This window comes from Ictalurus punctatus, chromosome 10 (assembly GCF_001660625.3).
Source record: "Ictalurus punctatus breed USDA103 chromosome 10, Coco_2.0, whole genome shotgun sequence".
Taxonomy (NCBI): domain Eukaryota; kingdom Metazoa; phylum Chordata; class Actinopteri; order Siluriformes; family Ictaluridae; genus Ictalurus; species Ictalurus punctatus.
Genome location: NC_030425.2, coordinates 5915001 through 5932545, shown reverse-complemented (window position 1 = coordinate 5932545; position 17545 = coordinate 5915001). Strand labels below are relative to the sequence as shown.

The 17545-nt window shown below is 40.9% G+C and overlaps 2 protein-coding genes across 2 annotated transcripts in view; one reads left to right on the top strand and one right to left on the bottom strand.

Moving 5' to 3' along the window:
* Positions 1-5572: 5572 nt before the first annotated feature.
* Positions 5573-13999, top strand: mrpl45 (mitochondrial ribosomal protein L45). Its single transcript, XM_017477772.3, has 8 exons — positions 5573-5691; positions 6904-7099; positions 9568-9685; positions 9908-10006; positions 11403-11451; positions 11617-11766; positions 11840-12013; positions 13818-13999. Exons 1-8 carry the CDS (start codon positions 5629-5631, stop codon positions 13914-13916), a joined length of 948 nt encoding a protein of 315 aa, XP_017333261.1. The 5' UTR covers positions 5573-5628; the 3' UTR covers positions 13917-13999.
* A 1810-nt stretch (positions 14000-15809) lies between these two features.
* The window catches only part of gpr179 (G protein-coupled receptor 179), a 16614-nt gene continuing 14878 nt past the window's right edge, over positions 15810-17545 (bottom strand). Inside the window, exon 11 of the mRNA XM_017477460.2 lies at positions 15810-17545. This exon is cut by the window's right edge and continues 967 nt beyond it. Within this exon, the coding sequence (XP_017332949.2) occupies positions 15810-17545 (1736 nt within the window).

The window sequence follows — 17545 nt, the reverse complement described above, 5'->3', positions numbered from 1 at the left end:
ATATATATATATATATATATATATATATATATATATATATATATATATATATATATATATATATATATATATATATATAATGTGTGACGACGATTAAAGCGCTGTAGCTACATCTTGCGAATTACCCGAGACTAATCGAATTCGAGACTGAAGTGTGATGACGAATGTTGTATCCTGTTCTGCCTGCTGGAAGCAATGCACATGCAATGATGATGAAACAAAAAAAATTCCAGATGTGATTTTTCTTTTTTTCTTTTTTTTTTTTTTTTGTTTGTTTGTTGTTGTTTTCTTTAAAATAGTAACGCATGCATTTGATTTTTACAATTAGCACTTATTCACTCAGACAGTACTCACTCGGCCAGACGTTTCACTATGGACCTCTACATGCATTTACACAGTAGTATGATGACTGTGAGTTGATTTCGCTCTTCCACCTATCTCTCTTAAACAAGAGGCATGCTTGCAACATTCGATATCAACGCTTTGAGGTATCAATGATTTATTTCAACGGTTATTTTTAAGACATGTATGTTTCCGTGCAAAAAAAAAAAAAGTATTCGACTTCCTCTGCCATGTCATCCATCCTTTACGATGCCTGTAACCAGTTTCATGTAGGGTTACCTTGAGACGTGGCTTGGCAGAACGGGGTTAAAGGTCATGGTGTGCTTGTAAAAAAAAAAAAAAAAAAAAAAAAAAAAAAAAAAAAAAAGAAGAAAAAAAAAAAAGAGGACTTTTTGACAGCAACGGCACTGATCCACGGTGCTTAAACGGTTCAAACGGACCGAACAGCGTAAGCATGGTACTGTATGTATATCGTATAATGCAAGCGTCCTTGCTGAGAACTAATCTGACTTGTGACATACATCATCTTTCTTTCTTCGTCTTTATGTAAGAATCCCTCTTCCACAAACACTCTCCCCCTCGAGTAACTACCGAATAAGAAAATTAAACAGCAGAAAAAAGAAAGAAAGAAAAAAAAAAAACTCATTTTAGACACCCCCTGTATCTGGGAAAGACATTTTATAAAGTGTATATTCAACAGGTCTTTTAACATTGAGAAGCGCACCTGAAGTAGAATGAGGTTCTTGGGCTTTTGGAATATATTAACTCGAGTTAATAAATCATGGCCCACTTTAAAGTAATGATCATTTAATCCGTTATTTGCTCTGAGGCCTTAAATCAGTGAAAATGGTTGGCAAATATGATTATGTACCCACACCAGAGTGGTAATTTTACTAAAATGGGCATGCAGACGTCAGTCAGAGACGCACAGGCTTGTGGAGCGCGTATATTGATTTAAGAATGATCTGATGTGGCTCTTAATTATACAGGAGATCAAGATGTCTGACTCCTTAAAACATTTGTTGTGCTTTTTTTGTTTAAGGATACAATTGGTGTTTAATTAAAGATAAAAATGAAAGAAAAAAAAAAGTAGTCTGAAGGAGAAAGTTTGTGTGTGAATGTGCCTCTTCAGAAAGGTTTCTTTACGTAAAGGTTTTCACTGAGGCAACTAGTCTGCCTTTTTTTTTTTTTTTTTTTTTTTTTTCTTTTTTCTTTTTCTTTCTTTCCCCCCCCCGAAGATGCTAAATTTAGAAGTAAATGTCAGTTCTTGATCAGAGCTCAAAGTTTTCCCAGTGTCAGGTTCACATGTGGATTTTGTTACTTCTAAGCAACTGGACCATTAATACACCTTATTTTAAATGCTACTGTAAAACCCAGTACAAGGTCAGAGGGTGAGGTTTGTTTTTTATGTCCACAAGAAATTATTTGTGGTTATAATTTGGGTTGTGCCTGCACCGTGGGGTGTACAGTAAACACTGACTCTGTGAGAGTTGTGGGTTTGGCTGAAGAATCTCTACTGTTATTGCTTTAAGCATGTTCAGTGAGGAAAACTCGCATTCGAACGTGGACGTGCTTTTTTTTTTTTTTTTTAATGTCTCTCGCTTCTCGCTACAGAAAGTCTTACTGAGCACATTTAACTTTCCAGCTAACTGGCCAAATGTTCCATCCCACTATAAACTGCATGACGCCAATGTGTGAGACTCCATCCCAGATAGCTCCTTGTTGGAATACCTAGGGCAGGGAATCCATTATTTCATACCCTAGGTAGTACACTTAAATAGGGAGTGGGGATTAATTAGGGACTAAGCCATTGTCTGACTGTGTTTCCATATTAGCAGTAAACAGGTCTGCCCTTCCAGGGGCCGCCAAATTTAATCACCCGAAGGCATGTTTCATTTTCCCCAATGCACTATTGTGTTGTAGTAAAGAAGGGAGTGGTTGGATCACTGCTTCGGTGATTCCTGCTGTTACTAGTTACAACAGCGGGATGCAATCTTTTAAAAGAGCTACGAGTTAGAAAATGTGAAGAGTTGTGTCCTTGGAAAAGAACCTGGTTAAGTATGTGGTTAGTAGTGTGGTTATGTATCTGGGTAAATAGAAATATTATTACTACTGCTACTTCTATCATTATTTATTGTTGTTATTATTACTACTACTACCACTCTGGCTAATGTTGTTACTACTACTACTACTACTACTACTACTACTACTACTACTAATAATAATAATAATAATAATAATAATAATATTACTACTAATAATAATAATAACAATAATACTATTACTAATACTTCTACTACTAATAATATTACTACTACTAAATAATAATAATACTATTACTACTACTACTACTAACAATACTACTACTATTACTAATACTACTACTACTACTACTACTAATGATGATGATGATGATACTAGAAATAATACTAATGATGATGATGATGATACTAATAATGATAATAGGAGGAAGAACTTTATGAACAGTTAAAGGGACTTTTCATACAGGTAACTCGGAGTACTTTACAATTAAGTGTTAAAATTAAACAATACTTTCAGCTGTAAATAAATAATGAATGTAATTAGAATGAAACTATAAAAAAATTGAAAATTATGATGCACTTTCCAAGACCGAAGATGTATCTGTTGAGATCTAAGATGTGTTTTCAAATGGTTCTTTAAGAGTATGTGCTATCATTCTCTATTACTAAATAAAGTGTTGCTGGTTTCCACACTTTAGATGATGAACATAAGAAAAACTTTTTCTGTATTTTACAGAATATACATGGTGTGGCCAAACGTATGTGGACACGTGACCATAACGCCCAGATATGCTTGCTGAACATCTCTTTCCAAAATCATGGGATTTAATCTCAATTTGTTCCCTCTTTGCTCTTATAATAACCTTCACTATTCTGAGAAGGCTTTCCACTGGATTTTGGGATGTGGCTGTGAGGATTTGTGTTCATTCCGTCACAAGAGCGTTAGTGGTGTTTGGAGAGGAGGCCTGGCACTGTGTTAGTATTCCAACCCATCCAAAAGGTGTTCACTGGGGTTGGGGTTAGGGCTCTGGGCGGGCCACATGATCCAACATTACAATGCACAAGACCGTTATGATGCTGGAACATGCTGAGGCCCTGTAGTTCCACTGAAGGGAACTTGTAATGCTACAGCATATTGAGACATTGTAGATAACTGTGTGCTTCCAACTTTGAGCCAATAGTTTGGAGAAGACCCAGATATGGGTGTGATGGTGAGGGCCATAAACATTCGGAGGCAATAGATAGGTGCTAGGCCGTGAAGCATAAAACTTGAGCTGTTTTGTTTGTTTTTTCAGGATCTGTTCTGCTGCGTTTTATACAACCTACTGTACAACATACGCGTTTACTGTCTTCTTAGGATACTCACTAAGCATATCACGGTAATAAATAATGCTCATAAAATAAAACACATGGCTCCCTCCCCCCCACAATGACACCTAGGTTTAATTGAATACACTTGGCAAAAGATTACCTGTTCTCTCACATCGCTGTAGAATATATACGTACACTATATGGCCAAAGGTTTGTAGACACCTGACCATCGCACCCATACATGGATCTTCCCCAAACTGTGGCCACGACGTTAAGAAGCACACAATTGTGTAGAATGTCTTTGTAGACTGTAGCATTACATTTTCCCTTCACTGGAACTAAGAGGCCCAAACATGATCCAGCATGACCATGTTCCATGCAGACATGGTTTGCCAAAGTTAGTGTAGAAGAACTTACGTGTCCTGTACAGAACCCCAATGCCAACCCCACTGAACCCCTCTGGGATGAACTGGAACACCGACTGCACCCCAGTCCTCATGCAACATCAGTACCTGATCACACTAACGCTCTTCTAGCTGAATGAACACATCCCCGCAGCCACGCACCAAAATCTAGTGGAAAGCCTTCCCAGAAGAGTGGCACTTATTATAATAACAGCAAAGGAGGGACTACATATGGAATGGGATCTTCAGCAAGCAGGTGACCACAAACCTGTAACCATATAGTGTATTTTTCATCATTTTAGGGTAGGGCTGCACAGTTATGGGCAAAATGATAATCATGATTATTTTGATCAATATTGAGATCACAATTATTTATCATGATTATTCATTGATTTTACATGCATCAAATATAACAATGTGCAACCAAATGAAAACCATTCAGGCCTATGCAGAAAAGTCAATAACACTGTTTACAGGAGGAGAGACGCAGCCAAATCGCCCAATAGAGTGGTGACGCAGGGATGACGTCATGTTGTACCGGAACCCGGAAGTTAGGCTCACACTGCTTCCCTCGATAAAAACCCAATAGGATTTTCACATAGGCTTTTGGATTATCGCCAAAAATAAGCTCTGTGATCAACAAAATTTTACAATATGAACACGTTTTGTCCATTACGATAACTTTCACAAACGAACACAACTTTCATGAAGTTTGAAGCCTAAATACAATCGCCAGAAATAAAAAGCTAACCGTATGCTATAAACGAACTACACCACGGTCGCTCGACTTCAGCGTCACCATCACCGAGCTTCCGACAAACTTTTCCAAACTTGATTTTAAAACATGTTCCATAATACGGATTTACTCTGTGGATGAATCTAAATCCACGTTTATTTTAATGTTTGGGAATTGTGCACAACACACCTGAACCAGTTTATCTGCAAAGTTTGTTTTTCCTGTTCGGCGTGATGACGTTTAATTTCCTCGACAAGGTCTGTAGTCCCATTTAGCAACATATTAACAATCACATTTTTCAGTACACGCTTTAAAAAATAATCACGTGTATTTCATGTCGTAGAATAAAACGTGAAAATATTTTGAGATTGTGTTCACCACAGACGTTATTTCAGGCTTTTAACCAAAATCCCATTAAAAAAACAACAACAAAACATTGATTCGGGACGATGGAAACGGAAGCGCTAAAATGCTAACTCGAGTCCGGGTTTTGGCATTACAAAATGACGTCATCCCTGCGCCACTCTATGGTGATTGGCTGTAAGTTTCGGAAGCGCTTGATTTGACCTGCAGCGGAGTTTTCTTATAACATCGCAGTCGATCATGTTCATGTAACCGTGGGCAGTCAAAATCGTAATCGAGATCAATATTCAATTAATCGTGCAACCCTATTTTACGGTGTGTATTAGTACTGTGATGAGGTCCAGGTTTTCAGAGAGTGGTATTCTCCCTGCCACCAGGCGGCGCTGCTTTCTACTCAACAATACAAATAGAAGAGGAAGAAGATGAGAACATGGCGACGTCCATCTCTAGGACGTTAAAGCTCCTTCATCAGAGCACATGCAGCAGTTTAAAGGTATAAAATGATGTAATATTGATAAGTACTTTTAAACATACTACTAATTTTAATATACCGTACTGTTTGGCTTTCTGGGTAATGTATTCAGTAACAAGCTGAGATGCACATGTCTGTCCTCCACGGTGTTCAGTCTACTCCAGCTGAATGGTATGAGATTGAGTTTGAATGTAGTAGTGAACAGGATGATAGACATGATCACAGCAGCTTTACAGAAATACAGATGTAGATCTATATTAAGGTGATGGCTTGGTCAAAAGGGAACTCATCATCTTCTGATGATGGGATTATAAATCATTACTCTTCCACGACTGTAATCTACAGAGTAATGATTTATAATCCCATCATCAGAAGATGATGAGTTCCTGTAGTTACAACTGTAATCTACAGTTGTGCTCATAAATATACACACCCCTTGCAGAATCCGCAACAACAACAACAACAAAAAAACTTTTTTATTTAGTCCTGCCCTGAATAGGCTATTTCGCAGATGTTTACATATAGTCCATAAGACACAATAATAACTGAATTTACACGAATGAACCAGTTCAAAAGTTTACACACGCTTGATTATTAATACTGTGTGTCGTAACCTGGATGATCCACGACTTCTCTTGTTTTTTTTTATGTTTTGTGAGAGTTCTTCACGAGTTCCTTGTTTGTCCTGAGCAGTTAAACTGCCCACTGTTCTTCAGGAAAAATCCCTCAGGTCCTGTGCTTCTTTCCTTTTCCAGCATCTAATGCATATTTAACTTTTGAATGTGTAAATTCATTTATCATCATGTCCTGTGGACTAGATGTAAACATCTGTTATGAAGGCAGGACTAAATTAGAATAAAAAAAAAATAAGAATTAAAATGCCATTTTTATGATCTCTCTTATGTATGTATTTTTTCCATTATTAATATTTAGCAGATTCTGCAAGGGGGGGGGTGTAAATTTATGAGCACAACTGTATGAGTGTGTTGAACGGATACTCGGTGTGAGCATCGTAGTCTTTATGATTACAGTACCCAGGTAAGATTATCCAGTAAAGATGAGACTTTAGAGTATCCATGTAGCACCATGTACATAAGCTCCAGACAGACATGAAGCACCAGGATGACTCGGGCAGGGTTGGAGGGCGAGTTGTGCTACAGCAGTAGAGATATTGATGCAGTGTGATGATGTAGGTGACTCATGGTGTGATGTATCCGTGTATGTATATAATAGTGTGTTGGGCCTTTCCTGGATGTGCAATGGCCCCAGGCTGCACTGGTTCCTGTTCGCACCAAGAAGCGCCACTTCATCCCTCCGGCTGTGGGGCTGAAGGACCGGTCACACGCTGAGCAGGAGGCGAAGGCGCGCGCCGCAGGCATGGTCATCAGACAGGAGTACATGGAGAGACCCATCAACATCTCGTGCACGGGTACCCGTTGTTCTCAACTCAGCACGTGTTTTAATACATATATTGGCATACTCACTGGCCCCTTTAATAGGAACACCTTCTCATTCGTGCAGTGATTTAATCAGCCAATCATGTAGCTGCAGTGCATAAAATCATGCAGATACAGATCCAGAGCTTCACTTAATGTTCACATCAAACATCAGAATGAAGAACCAGTGTGATCTGTGACTTTAACCATGGTATGGTTGTTGTTTTGAGTATTTCAGACTGGGGTTTTCACACACAGCAGTCTCTAGACTTTACACAAAATGGTGTGAAAAACAAAAAAACATCCAGTAAGAGGAGGGTCTGCAGGCTGAAACACCTTGCTGATGAGAGAGATCAGAGGAGAATGAGCAGACTGAGCTGGTCTGAACTGACAGGAAGTCTATAGTAACTCAAATAATCACCCTTTAAGACTGTGGTGAGCAGAAAAGCATCTCCGAACGCACAGCACATCGAAATCCTCAAGGTGGATGCATGGCAAGAGCAGAAGACCACATCAGGTTTCACACCTGTCAGTCAAGAGCACGAATCTGAGACTATCATGGGTGCAGACTGACCCAAACTGGACAGTTGACCGCCTCAGATTCCTGTTCTTAGCTGACGGGAGTGGAACCCGATGTGGTCTTCTGCTGTTGAAGCCCATCCACCTCAAAGTTCGATGTTTTGTGCATGCTGAGATGCTTTTCTGCTCAGCATGTTTGTAAAGAGTCATTATGAGTTACCGTATCCTTCCTGGCAGCTCAAACCAACCTGGCCATTTTCCTCACAAGGCGTTCCCACCCACAGCCCTGTCCCCCTCTCAGTGATTTTTGTTTTTCACACCATTCTGTCTAAACTCTAGAGACTGTTGTGTGTAAAATTCCCAGGAGACCACGAACTGACCCGAACGTCCATGCCACAGTTCCCCGAGATCACATTTTCCCCATTCTCATGTCTGATGTGAACGTTAACTGAAGCGCTTGAGCCGTGTCCGCACGATTTTATGCGTTGCTCTGCTGCCACACGATCGGCCGATTGCATGACCGAGCAGGTGTACAGATGTTCACGTCACAGTGGACGGCGAGTGGAAATGGTGAAACTCTGAAACACGTTCAATATTTGTGATTCCGGTGCTGATTTGTTTGCTGGTGGTGTATTTTTGTTATTGTGGTTGTGTGCCACACTGATGTCACAAGAGGACATTGCCAGGGAAGTTTAAATGGAGATTAATAGGAGAAAGTTCAACAGTCGCAAACATTAGGGATAAAGATTTCGCTGCTAGTTCCTAAAAAAAAAAAAAAAAAACAAAAAAACAAATCCTCACCATTCATTAATCAGAAATCTAACATAGAAGTAGTGAAAACAACAAGCGTTGGGCTTGGAGTTGCGGAATCCGGTGCGGCTATACGACGTCGAGTTGGTTAGATAGCGATCTGCATGATGTCACGTACAGTGATGACGGCAGGGTTGGCGTGAAAGCCGGGAAAGTTTAGGAAGCTGAGACCGTCCAGACGCGAATAAAGGACTAAAGTGCTGCTGCGTCGCTTTCTTTAGGTAGAAACGAAACAAGGGTTAATTCCACGTCCCACTGGCACCAATGTCGGTGGGTACTCCAACAGCATTGTGGGAAACGTCGGAAACCGTTACCTGGCGAAAAGTGAAAATTGACCGACGTCAATCGGCGCAATAAAACAAACAAACAAAAAAAAAAGGTCCGAATTTCGTTTCAAGGAGAATCTTGGACGGCGTTGAAGATCACGCGTTGGTTCTAAATATTGATATGTACAGTGAGGGAAATAAGTATTGGACGTCAACATTTTTTCCGGTAAATATATTTCCAATAACGCTATTCTCATACAGTGAAATTTTCACCAGACAGCAGTATTAACTGGGAGCGCTCTTTGCTTTCACCCATCGTGAGATGTTTCTTGTCGGACACCTTGGTAACGAAAAGCTTTTTTATAGATCAAACCCAGCTGATATTAATTTGCACAGAAAGGGGGTGTAATTACTTACGGATTTCAGCTGGTTCCTTGGAGAACTGCTTTTTCTTAGCGTGTTCAGTACTTTTTTCCCCGTGTCATTCCTCTTTATTACACACAACTTTTATTTATGGACTTTAATGTTGTGAATTCTTTATATTTCCGGATTTCTCGAGTTAATACTGATGCCTGGTGAACATTTCATGTGAATATCCTCATCGGAAATATATTTACTCAAAGGAAAAAAAAAATGCTGATGAGTCCAATACTTATTTCCCGCACTGTACAAGTCATTGAGTGTGGATTTTTCCTTTAATGTTCCTCACGGTCTCAGATACGACCTCTTTTTAACTTGGGTTGTTTTGTCTGCCGTTGGTTTGTTTGATCTGATACCCTTTGTCATTGTCCACCTCTGAATCATTGTTTATTATTTTGAAGATTTTCTTCTAAGTGTTTTGTTTCTGCCTTGCATGACCGCGATAGCCGGAGTCTTTGATCCGTACATCCCTCCCGAGGGCGACGCTCGTCTCTCCTCTCTGTCCAAAGAGGGGCTGAAACAGCGCACGGAGCAGCTGCGACAGAGCGCCGCCTCACAGCTGGCGTAAGAAACATCAGCATTTTACACCATCAGTATTCTCCTAAACGAGTCTGAGGCTCGTCAGGACCTGGGACCTGACGCTTCCTTAATCCGAATAAATCGAAAAGCTGTACGATTTCTGATGCTTGATCTTGTGTAGGTTTATGTCCGGTTATGTTTTGTATCATGATCAGACATGTAACATCCTCTAACGTTTCTGATGTTTGTGGGGATTTCTTTGCCAAGGATGCGCAAAATAAAGGACCACGACCCAGAGTTCTCTTCTAAAGGGTTTGCCATGCGAGCGCAGGAAATCTTCATCGAGGCTCATATGGCTCTAACACAGTAAGAAGCATCTTTCTGGGGTCTGTTCGTTTGTTTTTGTTTTTGTTTAAACCCTCGCGAGTGTCCGAGAAGTATCCACCATTCCGACGACAGACTAGAAGTTGACCGATCAAACGTTTTTGCAGATTAATCTGCACCGGTAACCGATTTGCTCGAACTATCGATTATAAGCAGGAATCCACATCAATGGATTTTCCTGGGCGCACGAGTCTGTCGTGGGAGCGGCTGAGAAGGGGCCGCTCTCATTATACGGTGCGAGAGCGGCCTCTAGAGGCGAAATAAACACTACCGCTGCAAATTTTGTTGTGTTTTTTTAATTCATTTCGGATGTCTCTATTTGTTATTTTTTATTTGGAGCGTTGCTTTTTTTTTGTTCAGTTTGGATGCGTGTCTTTTTGTTTACTTTAATATTTATTAATAGTTCATATTTATTTATGTAATAATGTTCAGCGATTATTTTATTTTGAGTGTTCTGTTCGATTAAACATCGGCCGATCAATCGGTTATCGCTGGGTACTGCCCAACTTAGTTATAGGTCGACCTCGAGACAGACGTCTATTCGTTAGCTCTGCCATGTGACGTTCGGAAGTCTATAAATTACTCGGGGACGTCGAGCACCCTTTCCCTTCTTTTCACTGTTTCTGACTGACCGGAAGTCGTGCATTTTTATTCAAGCTTAGTCACGTGTCATTTGTTAAACGTCATGTGTAATTTGAAAAATAAACGTGGTCGGTGGCGTTACTTTATTCAAAACGCTTCCTGTTGTCAGCGTCTGATCTGTCGGTTAGTGTAAATGTTGGGACGTGTATGAAGCAGTATGACGGCGAGGATCCACTGCACAGCTGCTCCGTGCACGTGTCTTAAGGGGAGGTGGTCGGTTAAATGGAACACGGTCTTCGTAAGGAAGCGCGAACATAGCAGGCACGAGAACATTTAACGCAGGGTTGTTATGGTAATTTAATAGATCGAGTAAGGGTCAAACGAAGGTCGTGCTTTTCTGCTTTTTCAGATCAAATCGGTTTCACTCCGCCGAAAAGCCGATTCACGGCAGGCGAAAGGACGACGTTTGATTTCGGTAGCGGGTTCTTTTCACTCGTGCCGACTTCATCTAGATGAACTTTGACCTGGGAGTTGATTTGGGGGCGGGGGGGGGTCCGGTTATTAAAAGTTTATCATTTGTGCTGTTTATTATTTATGCTCTTTTGTTAAAATGTATATTTATTTTTAATGTATTAATTATGAAGGTTCTCTCTACAGGTTATACGTATCAAAAATAGGAACTTGGTGACCCCCTCGGTGTCACTATTCCCACAGTCCGTTATTGTGATATAGCACTGTTTACGTTTATGATCGTGAGTCGGATACGAAGTCGTATTTCCTTTCTCCGCTCTTCCAGGTTCGACAAAGAGAAACTCCATTCTTTGGTCACGGAAAGGTGTTACCCGGTACGTAAACCGCTTTTATGTCGTTCAGCCTCAACTGTGTGAATGTTCCGATTGTGGTGTTTATTGCACGCACACGAAAGCGATTCATGAATGCCATGTTTGTGTATGTTAAACGCACCTTTTAAACCGTTTGTCAGAGGGTCACAAGCTTGCTGTGTGTTGTAGGAGATGGTGCGTGGAAATCGGTATAAAACGCTGCGCTGGCGCTTTGTTGAGTCTCTGGAGCCGCCGCGGTTGGTCCACGCCAGATGCCCGGACATGATCACTAAGGGCAATCTGTACGGTCAAGTGACGATCCGCATGCACTCGAGACAGGTGAGTTAAGTAAAGAAAAGTTTGTGAAGCATCCCTGAAGGCGACGATGCTTTTTATCAGTCTCCTTTTTCAGACGTTGGCAATCTATGACCGGTTTGGCCGCTTGATGCTGGGAGATGAAGAGGAGCCCAGGGATGTCCTGGAGTACTTGGTGATGGAGAGACACCTGGTCAACCCATACGGCCTCTGGAGACTACACGGCAAGATTGTTCCGGCATGGGCGCCACCTAAAGAACCCATCCTTAAGGTTTGTTCGTTTAAGTCGCATAGTGTCGTATTGCATAGTCGGTGCGTACAGGATTTCGCCGTTTTTTGTGATCATTGTGGCCAAAAATGCTCGATTTTTGCTGCGGCTTTTTAAAAAAAATTCAAAAAGTTTTTTTTTTTTGTTTTGTTTTGCGGAAAACGACTTGAATTTGTGTATTTGCATAAAATTGTTTCGCAGTGATTGTTTTTTGATGAATGAGGCCTTTTAGCTGTACTCGCGCGCGTCGTGATGACGCCACGTGACGCGTCTTGGCCCAAATCTGCCGAAAATCTGCGGGGATTTTTTAAAAATTGTGAGCTCCTCTGAATATCGCGGCGTTCGGTTGATTTCGCGTTCATTTCTGCAACAGGAAAATCGCAAAGGGACCGGTGTAGTTCTCCGTGCATTGACTCACGTTGCGAGCATAAGACTCAATGATTTTTTCAGCTAAGCATTAAATGCATTCTTGGCCTATGACTTGTTTATTGAGCAGGATGATGATGATTAACGCAGGAGTATACAGTATAACTTTTATACAGATGCGAGGTGTTCGAGACCCCGCTAATTCCGTGATGTTAGTTGTGCCATGCGGATTAATCTGTTCGCTGAGAGTCCAGACCGAGTCAAGCCTAAGCGAAATGTTTGTAATAATTTTCTGTAGTTATTGCTGCGTGGACGATTTAGCTTAATGCTAGTTAGCCGAGAGCGTAGTTAGCTGAAGTACCAAGGATGAAGTGTTACTTTTATAATTTTAAAACTATCCGTTCGTGTACTTTTGCTCACCTAAAAAAAATGGCATGGTCTGCCACCAAAGGTGCCACGTTTTTAAGTTGTTTAACACATCTAGATGTAAATATGAGGAAAGGAAAGCGGACATTCTGATCTGTCTGTCTCATGTTCACCCAAATGTCTTCAGTGTATTCTTAAAAACAATAGAATTGACCTTGCTGTTCCAATACTTTCGAAGGGGGCTGTATATGAGTTTTTCTCCTCATGCTGGCTCAACCATGACACTACCTAGGGATTACAAGGGTTAGAGGTTGAGCGTGTCGTGTTTATCCTTATCTGATGTTTATCCTCCTCTGATGTCTGTCTGTAGTTCAGTGCTTCACAATAGTTCCATTGACCGTAGACAGACTTTCATTCATGCCTGTGGTTGTGGCATGATGAGGCCAAAAAAAAAAAAAATCAAAGTCCAATTCAACAGTTTTTTTTTTTTTTTTTTTTTTTTTTTTTCTCGATCGTCTGAAATAGGCTACTTGTTTAAATTTTAACACCACCAAAAAACAGTTACGTTCTGCAGCTTTAATGGTAACTCCTGTTGTGTTACTCTTGACAGTCAGTACGTTTACGTGGACAACAATATTGCGATATTAATCCGATTAAGACGATACTCTGATTAAGAAACTATCATGTGAACATCAATACAGCCCACGGCTTCAAGCGGTCGTCTGTTTGCACGTACGGCACGACAAATAATTAACCGCACTTGAAGCTTTCGTAAAATTAAAAATGAAACACACGAAACTGTATACGGTCCCATAACGAAGACCAACTGTATGTCGATACGTGAAATTCTGGAGGGGACGGCGTGGCGCGGTGACGTAATGACGTGTGACGTTAATCGCTCTACGTTCTATAACACGTAAAACATGAACATGAGAGGAATATTCCAAAAGCGACTCATGTAAACACTTTAATCAGAATATTGTCTTATTCAGAATAAGGTCAATAATTAGATTACCGCTGTCCGTGTAAACGTGGGCTGGTTCAGCTGTACTAACTCCTGTTCGTTTTTCCACAGACTCTTATGATCCCAGGCCCCAAGCTTAAACCCGAAGAGGAGTTTGAGAGTCTTAATTATGAGGTGCCAAAGCCCAAGGCAGTGCAATGGCATAAATAAGTCAGAGGGGGCGTGGTGTTCGGTCATCTTTGTACAGATTTCATTATTGACTTGTGAAATAAATAAACCTAATGTTCCTGAAACTGTATGGCTCTCCATGGGTGTCCTCACTGAACCACTTCGACGCGTAGTGAAATCTGGTAAGGTCACAGCCGTGGTCAATTTACAACCCATTCGAAAAAGATGATATATTTTATATATATAATATATATTTATACATAATGTGATTTTTGTGCACAGTGCATCACTTTCAAAATCACAGAATTGCTGTGTCGCTTGTGCATGACATTTATTTGTTGCCTGGTGGTGTGTACACCGCACAAACGGTTACAGATGAGGTGTTACACATTACATCAAAGTCAAAATAATGACCTTTTAACAAGCACAGTTCATCAATCTGAGGTAAGAACATATAACATTTAAAAAAAAAAAAAAAAAGTAAAGTAAAATGATCCCAGAACAAATGGATACAGATCACTTATGATAGTTAATAGCCCGTGAATATATCCCGACTATATCGTTAAAAATTGTATTCCGCAAGAATGGCTTTCAACTTAATGAAAACCTTCATCTAACGCATGTGCGTTATGCTCATAAGCAAGATCAACCAGATAATAAAAATGGTAATCGTGTCATGGTTAATTCTTTGATTGGATCCAATGAGCGATTAATATCTGGGTTTATATCAGTCTTGGGTTTGATGGGGATCCCATGGTGATTTAAATCTCCACACACAGTACTGTAATGACACACCAGGTGGGAAAATGTACCCAGGTAGAAGTAGGACCGTGACCGTAACGTTTAGTGAGGTCCGCATTGCTGAAATGTGTGTCGTTGTTAACATATCACAATGGCGAATGCGTACTACATCAACTGCTAAACAACTGCTAAGCTGATTTGGCTACTGATATTGAGTAGTCTTTAAAAAAAAAAAAAAAAAAAGGAACAAATTGAAGTTTGTAGTTTAAAAATCACCAAACTGCTCTCATAAACCCTCACATTTACACATTTTTTATATATATATATATATAAAATGCCACTGTTTCCATATTAAATTTGACCGCTGGTGATGCAATGTGGGAGGAAGAGGGAAAAAAAAATCCTTGGTATGTCCACATGTACATTATAAGGCCAAATGTATGTGGATACTTGACCACACCCAAATGCGCTCCTTTCCCTAAACTGTTGCCCCAAATTTGGAAGCACACGATTGTATAGAATATCTTTGTATGCTGTAGCATTACTGTACCATTTCCCTTCAATAGAACTAAGAGGCCCAAACCTGTTCCAGCATGATAATACCCCTGTGTACAGAGCGAGCTCCATGAAGACATGGTTTTCCAAGGCTGGTGTGGAAGAACTCGAGTGTCCTGCACCTCAACCCCATGGAACACCTTTAGGATGAACTGGAACACCGACTGAATCCCAGGCCTCCTCGCCTGACATCAGTGCCTGATCTCACTAAATCTCTTGTGGTTGAACGAGCACACATCCCCACAGCCACGCTCCAAAAGCCTTCCCAGAAGAGTGGAGATGATTATAACAGCCAAGATGGACTGCATCTTAAAGGGATGTTCAAAAGGCTCATGAGTGTAATGGTCAGGTGTCCACAAACATTTTGCCATATAGTGAAGCTAGTTACAGCTATGGGTGAAAGTACTGTATCACGATGATCTTCATGCTTGGCATGTTGCTGGATGAGTAAGAATTTGACCTGGACTTTTATTTGAGTAGTCCATTTGCAGTGGCGAAGTTCATTTTCCACATGGACACTTATTGTGGCGTATAACTAGTGGCTCAATTTGTTAAAACATGGTTTACATTTCTAAAGCTAGAACAAAGCACGTGCTAATAAGCTTGGATCTTAGAAGTCGATCTCTAGAAGCTTGGCGTTTATGAGTCAGGTGGGAAGATAAAGGCTTCTGCCGCTGTTTCTGCATCACTTTCTTCTTCCGCTATTGGTTCCTCCCATGTGAATATGTCCGAGTTATTATCGTGCTCAATGGATCCTCCCTTCATTTCCCATGGACACAGTGCATCACATCGAGTCAGAGGCGGATTAGCCTTTGCCCGTTGTACAGTATGTGCACAGGTATCTTCTTCCGTCTTCTCACTGACGCTGTCCTTTGTACTCGCTGGTCGTTCAGAGCCCCAAAGGGAAATGTCTACACAGACACTTGTTTGCATTTTGGATTTTCCTGAAACCTCTAATTCCCAAGGACATATATATGCTTGAAGGTAATTTGGACTTTGAGGTTTTTTTGGTGACTGTTCTGTTTCCCATGGGCAAATCTCAGCGTAAGCATTTTTGGTTTTTTGGATTTGCTTCTCAGGCTCACCTGTATGCACTGGATCTCGATTAACATGAAGGCCTGTTTGTTTTTGAGATGATTTCCCGGGCTGTTCACTTTCTAGTGTAATGGTTTCCCAAAGACAGATTTTAGCGTGCACACTTTCTTTTTGTAGGACTGAGGTATCTGCCTCCTTTGTTATGGTGATACCTTCAGACCTCCCTGTTGTATCTGCTTCCTGGGAACAGCTATGTGTTTTCTTAGTTGTGGACACTTGTGAAGGCAATCCCATGTCCTCTTGATTTGGTTTCAGTGATGCTTCCTCTGTTTCCAACAGATAGACTTCTTTTACAATAGATGGCGAGTCAGGGAAATCCCACGGACAAGTTTCCGCTGTGCTTGTCAGCTGTTTAGTCGGTGGATTTGGCGCTGATTTAGTTTTCTTAACATCATCACTTGGGTTCTCAGCATCTGTTTTAGGTAACTTTTCCAACTGGCAGGAAGATCCCTCAGGGAAATCCCATGGGCATATATCCATATCCGCAGTACCGGTAAGTTGTTTTGTTAAACGGTGCCTTGGACTAGGCGTAGTTAGACTTTTTGTTTCCCATGGACAGATATCAGTTCGGAGTGTCTCTTGTCGACTCTGCTTCTTTGTGTCTGGTTGAGGATTTACATAAATAACTCTCTCAGTGGGTTTTGTTGCCTCAGAAACTGATTTGGCAGAATCTTCTTTAACATTGCAGGGGAACACTTCTGCCTCTGTATGGCTCTGATGTTGCTCAGTTCCTTTCCTAGCTTTACTATTGATTCTCGATGTCTGTCCTAGAGGTTCCCATGGACGAATCCTTTTGTCCCCTGTTGTTATTTGCATATGCTTGCTGTCCTCTTCGCAAGTTAAATCGTCATCACAAAAACCTTTGGGTTGTAATTGATCTTGCTGCTTCGCTTCCCATGGGCAAATATCAGCAATGCTGCTTTGTCGACAAGTCTTGTTTGGAACATCCCATCGACACCCTGTTGATCTCGGAACAGTCAAAGAAGCTTTATCGTGGTGCCAGGATGGGTTGGTCCTCTCGATACTAGGAGTCAGACACAGTCTTGTCCTGCCACTGTTCTGACATTGTATTATATTTTCATACTCCACGTCTTCAGACTCCCACAGGTGGATACGTGGTGGGACGGTGCTTACGGAGTTCCTCTCTGGGGATGCTCTTATCGCTGCCTGTTTCACAAGGCAAGGTTTTGAATCAACACAAGTCATAGATCGTATCGGTGCTTGTGGTGTCTTTTTCCCTGACTTTATAGCACTGCTTAGAGTCACTGATCTGGTGTGTT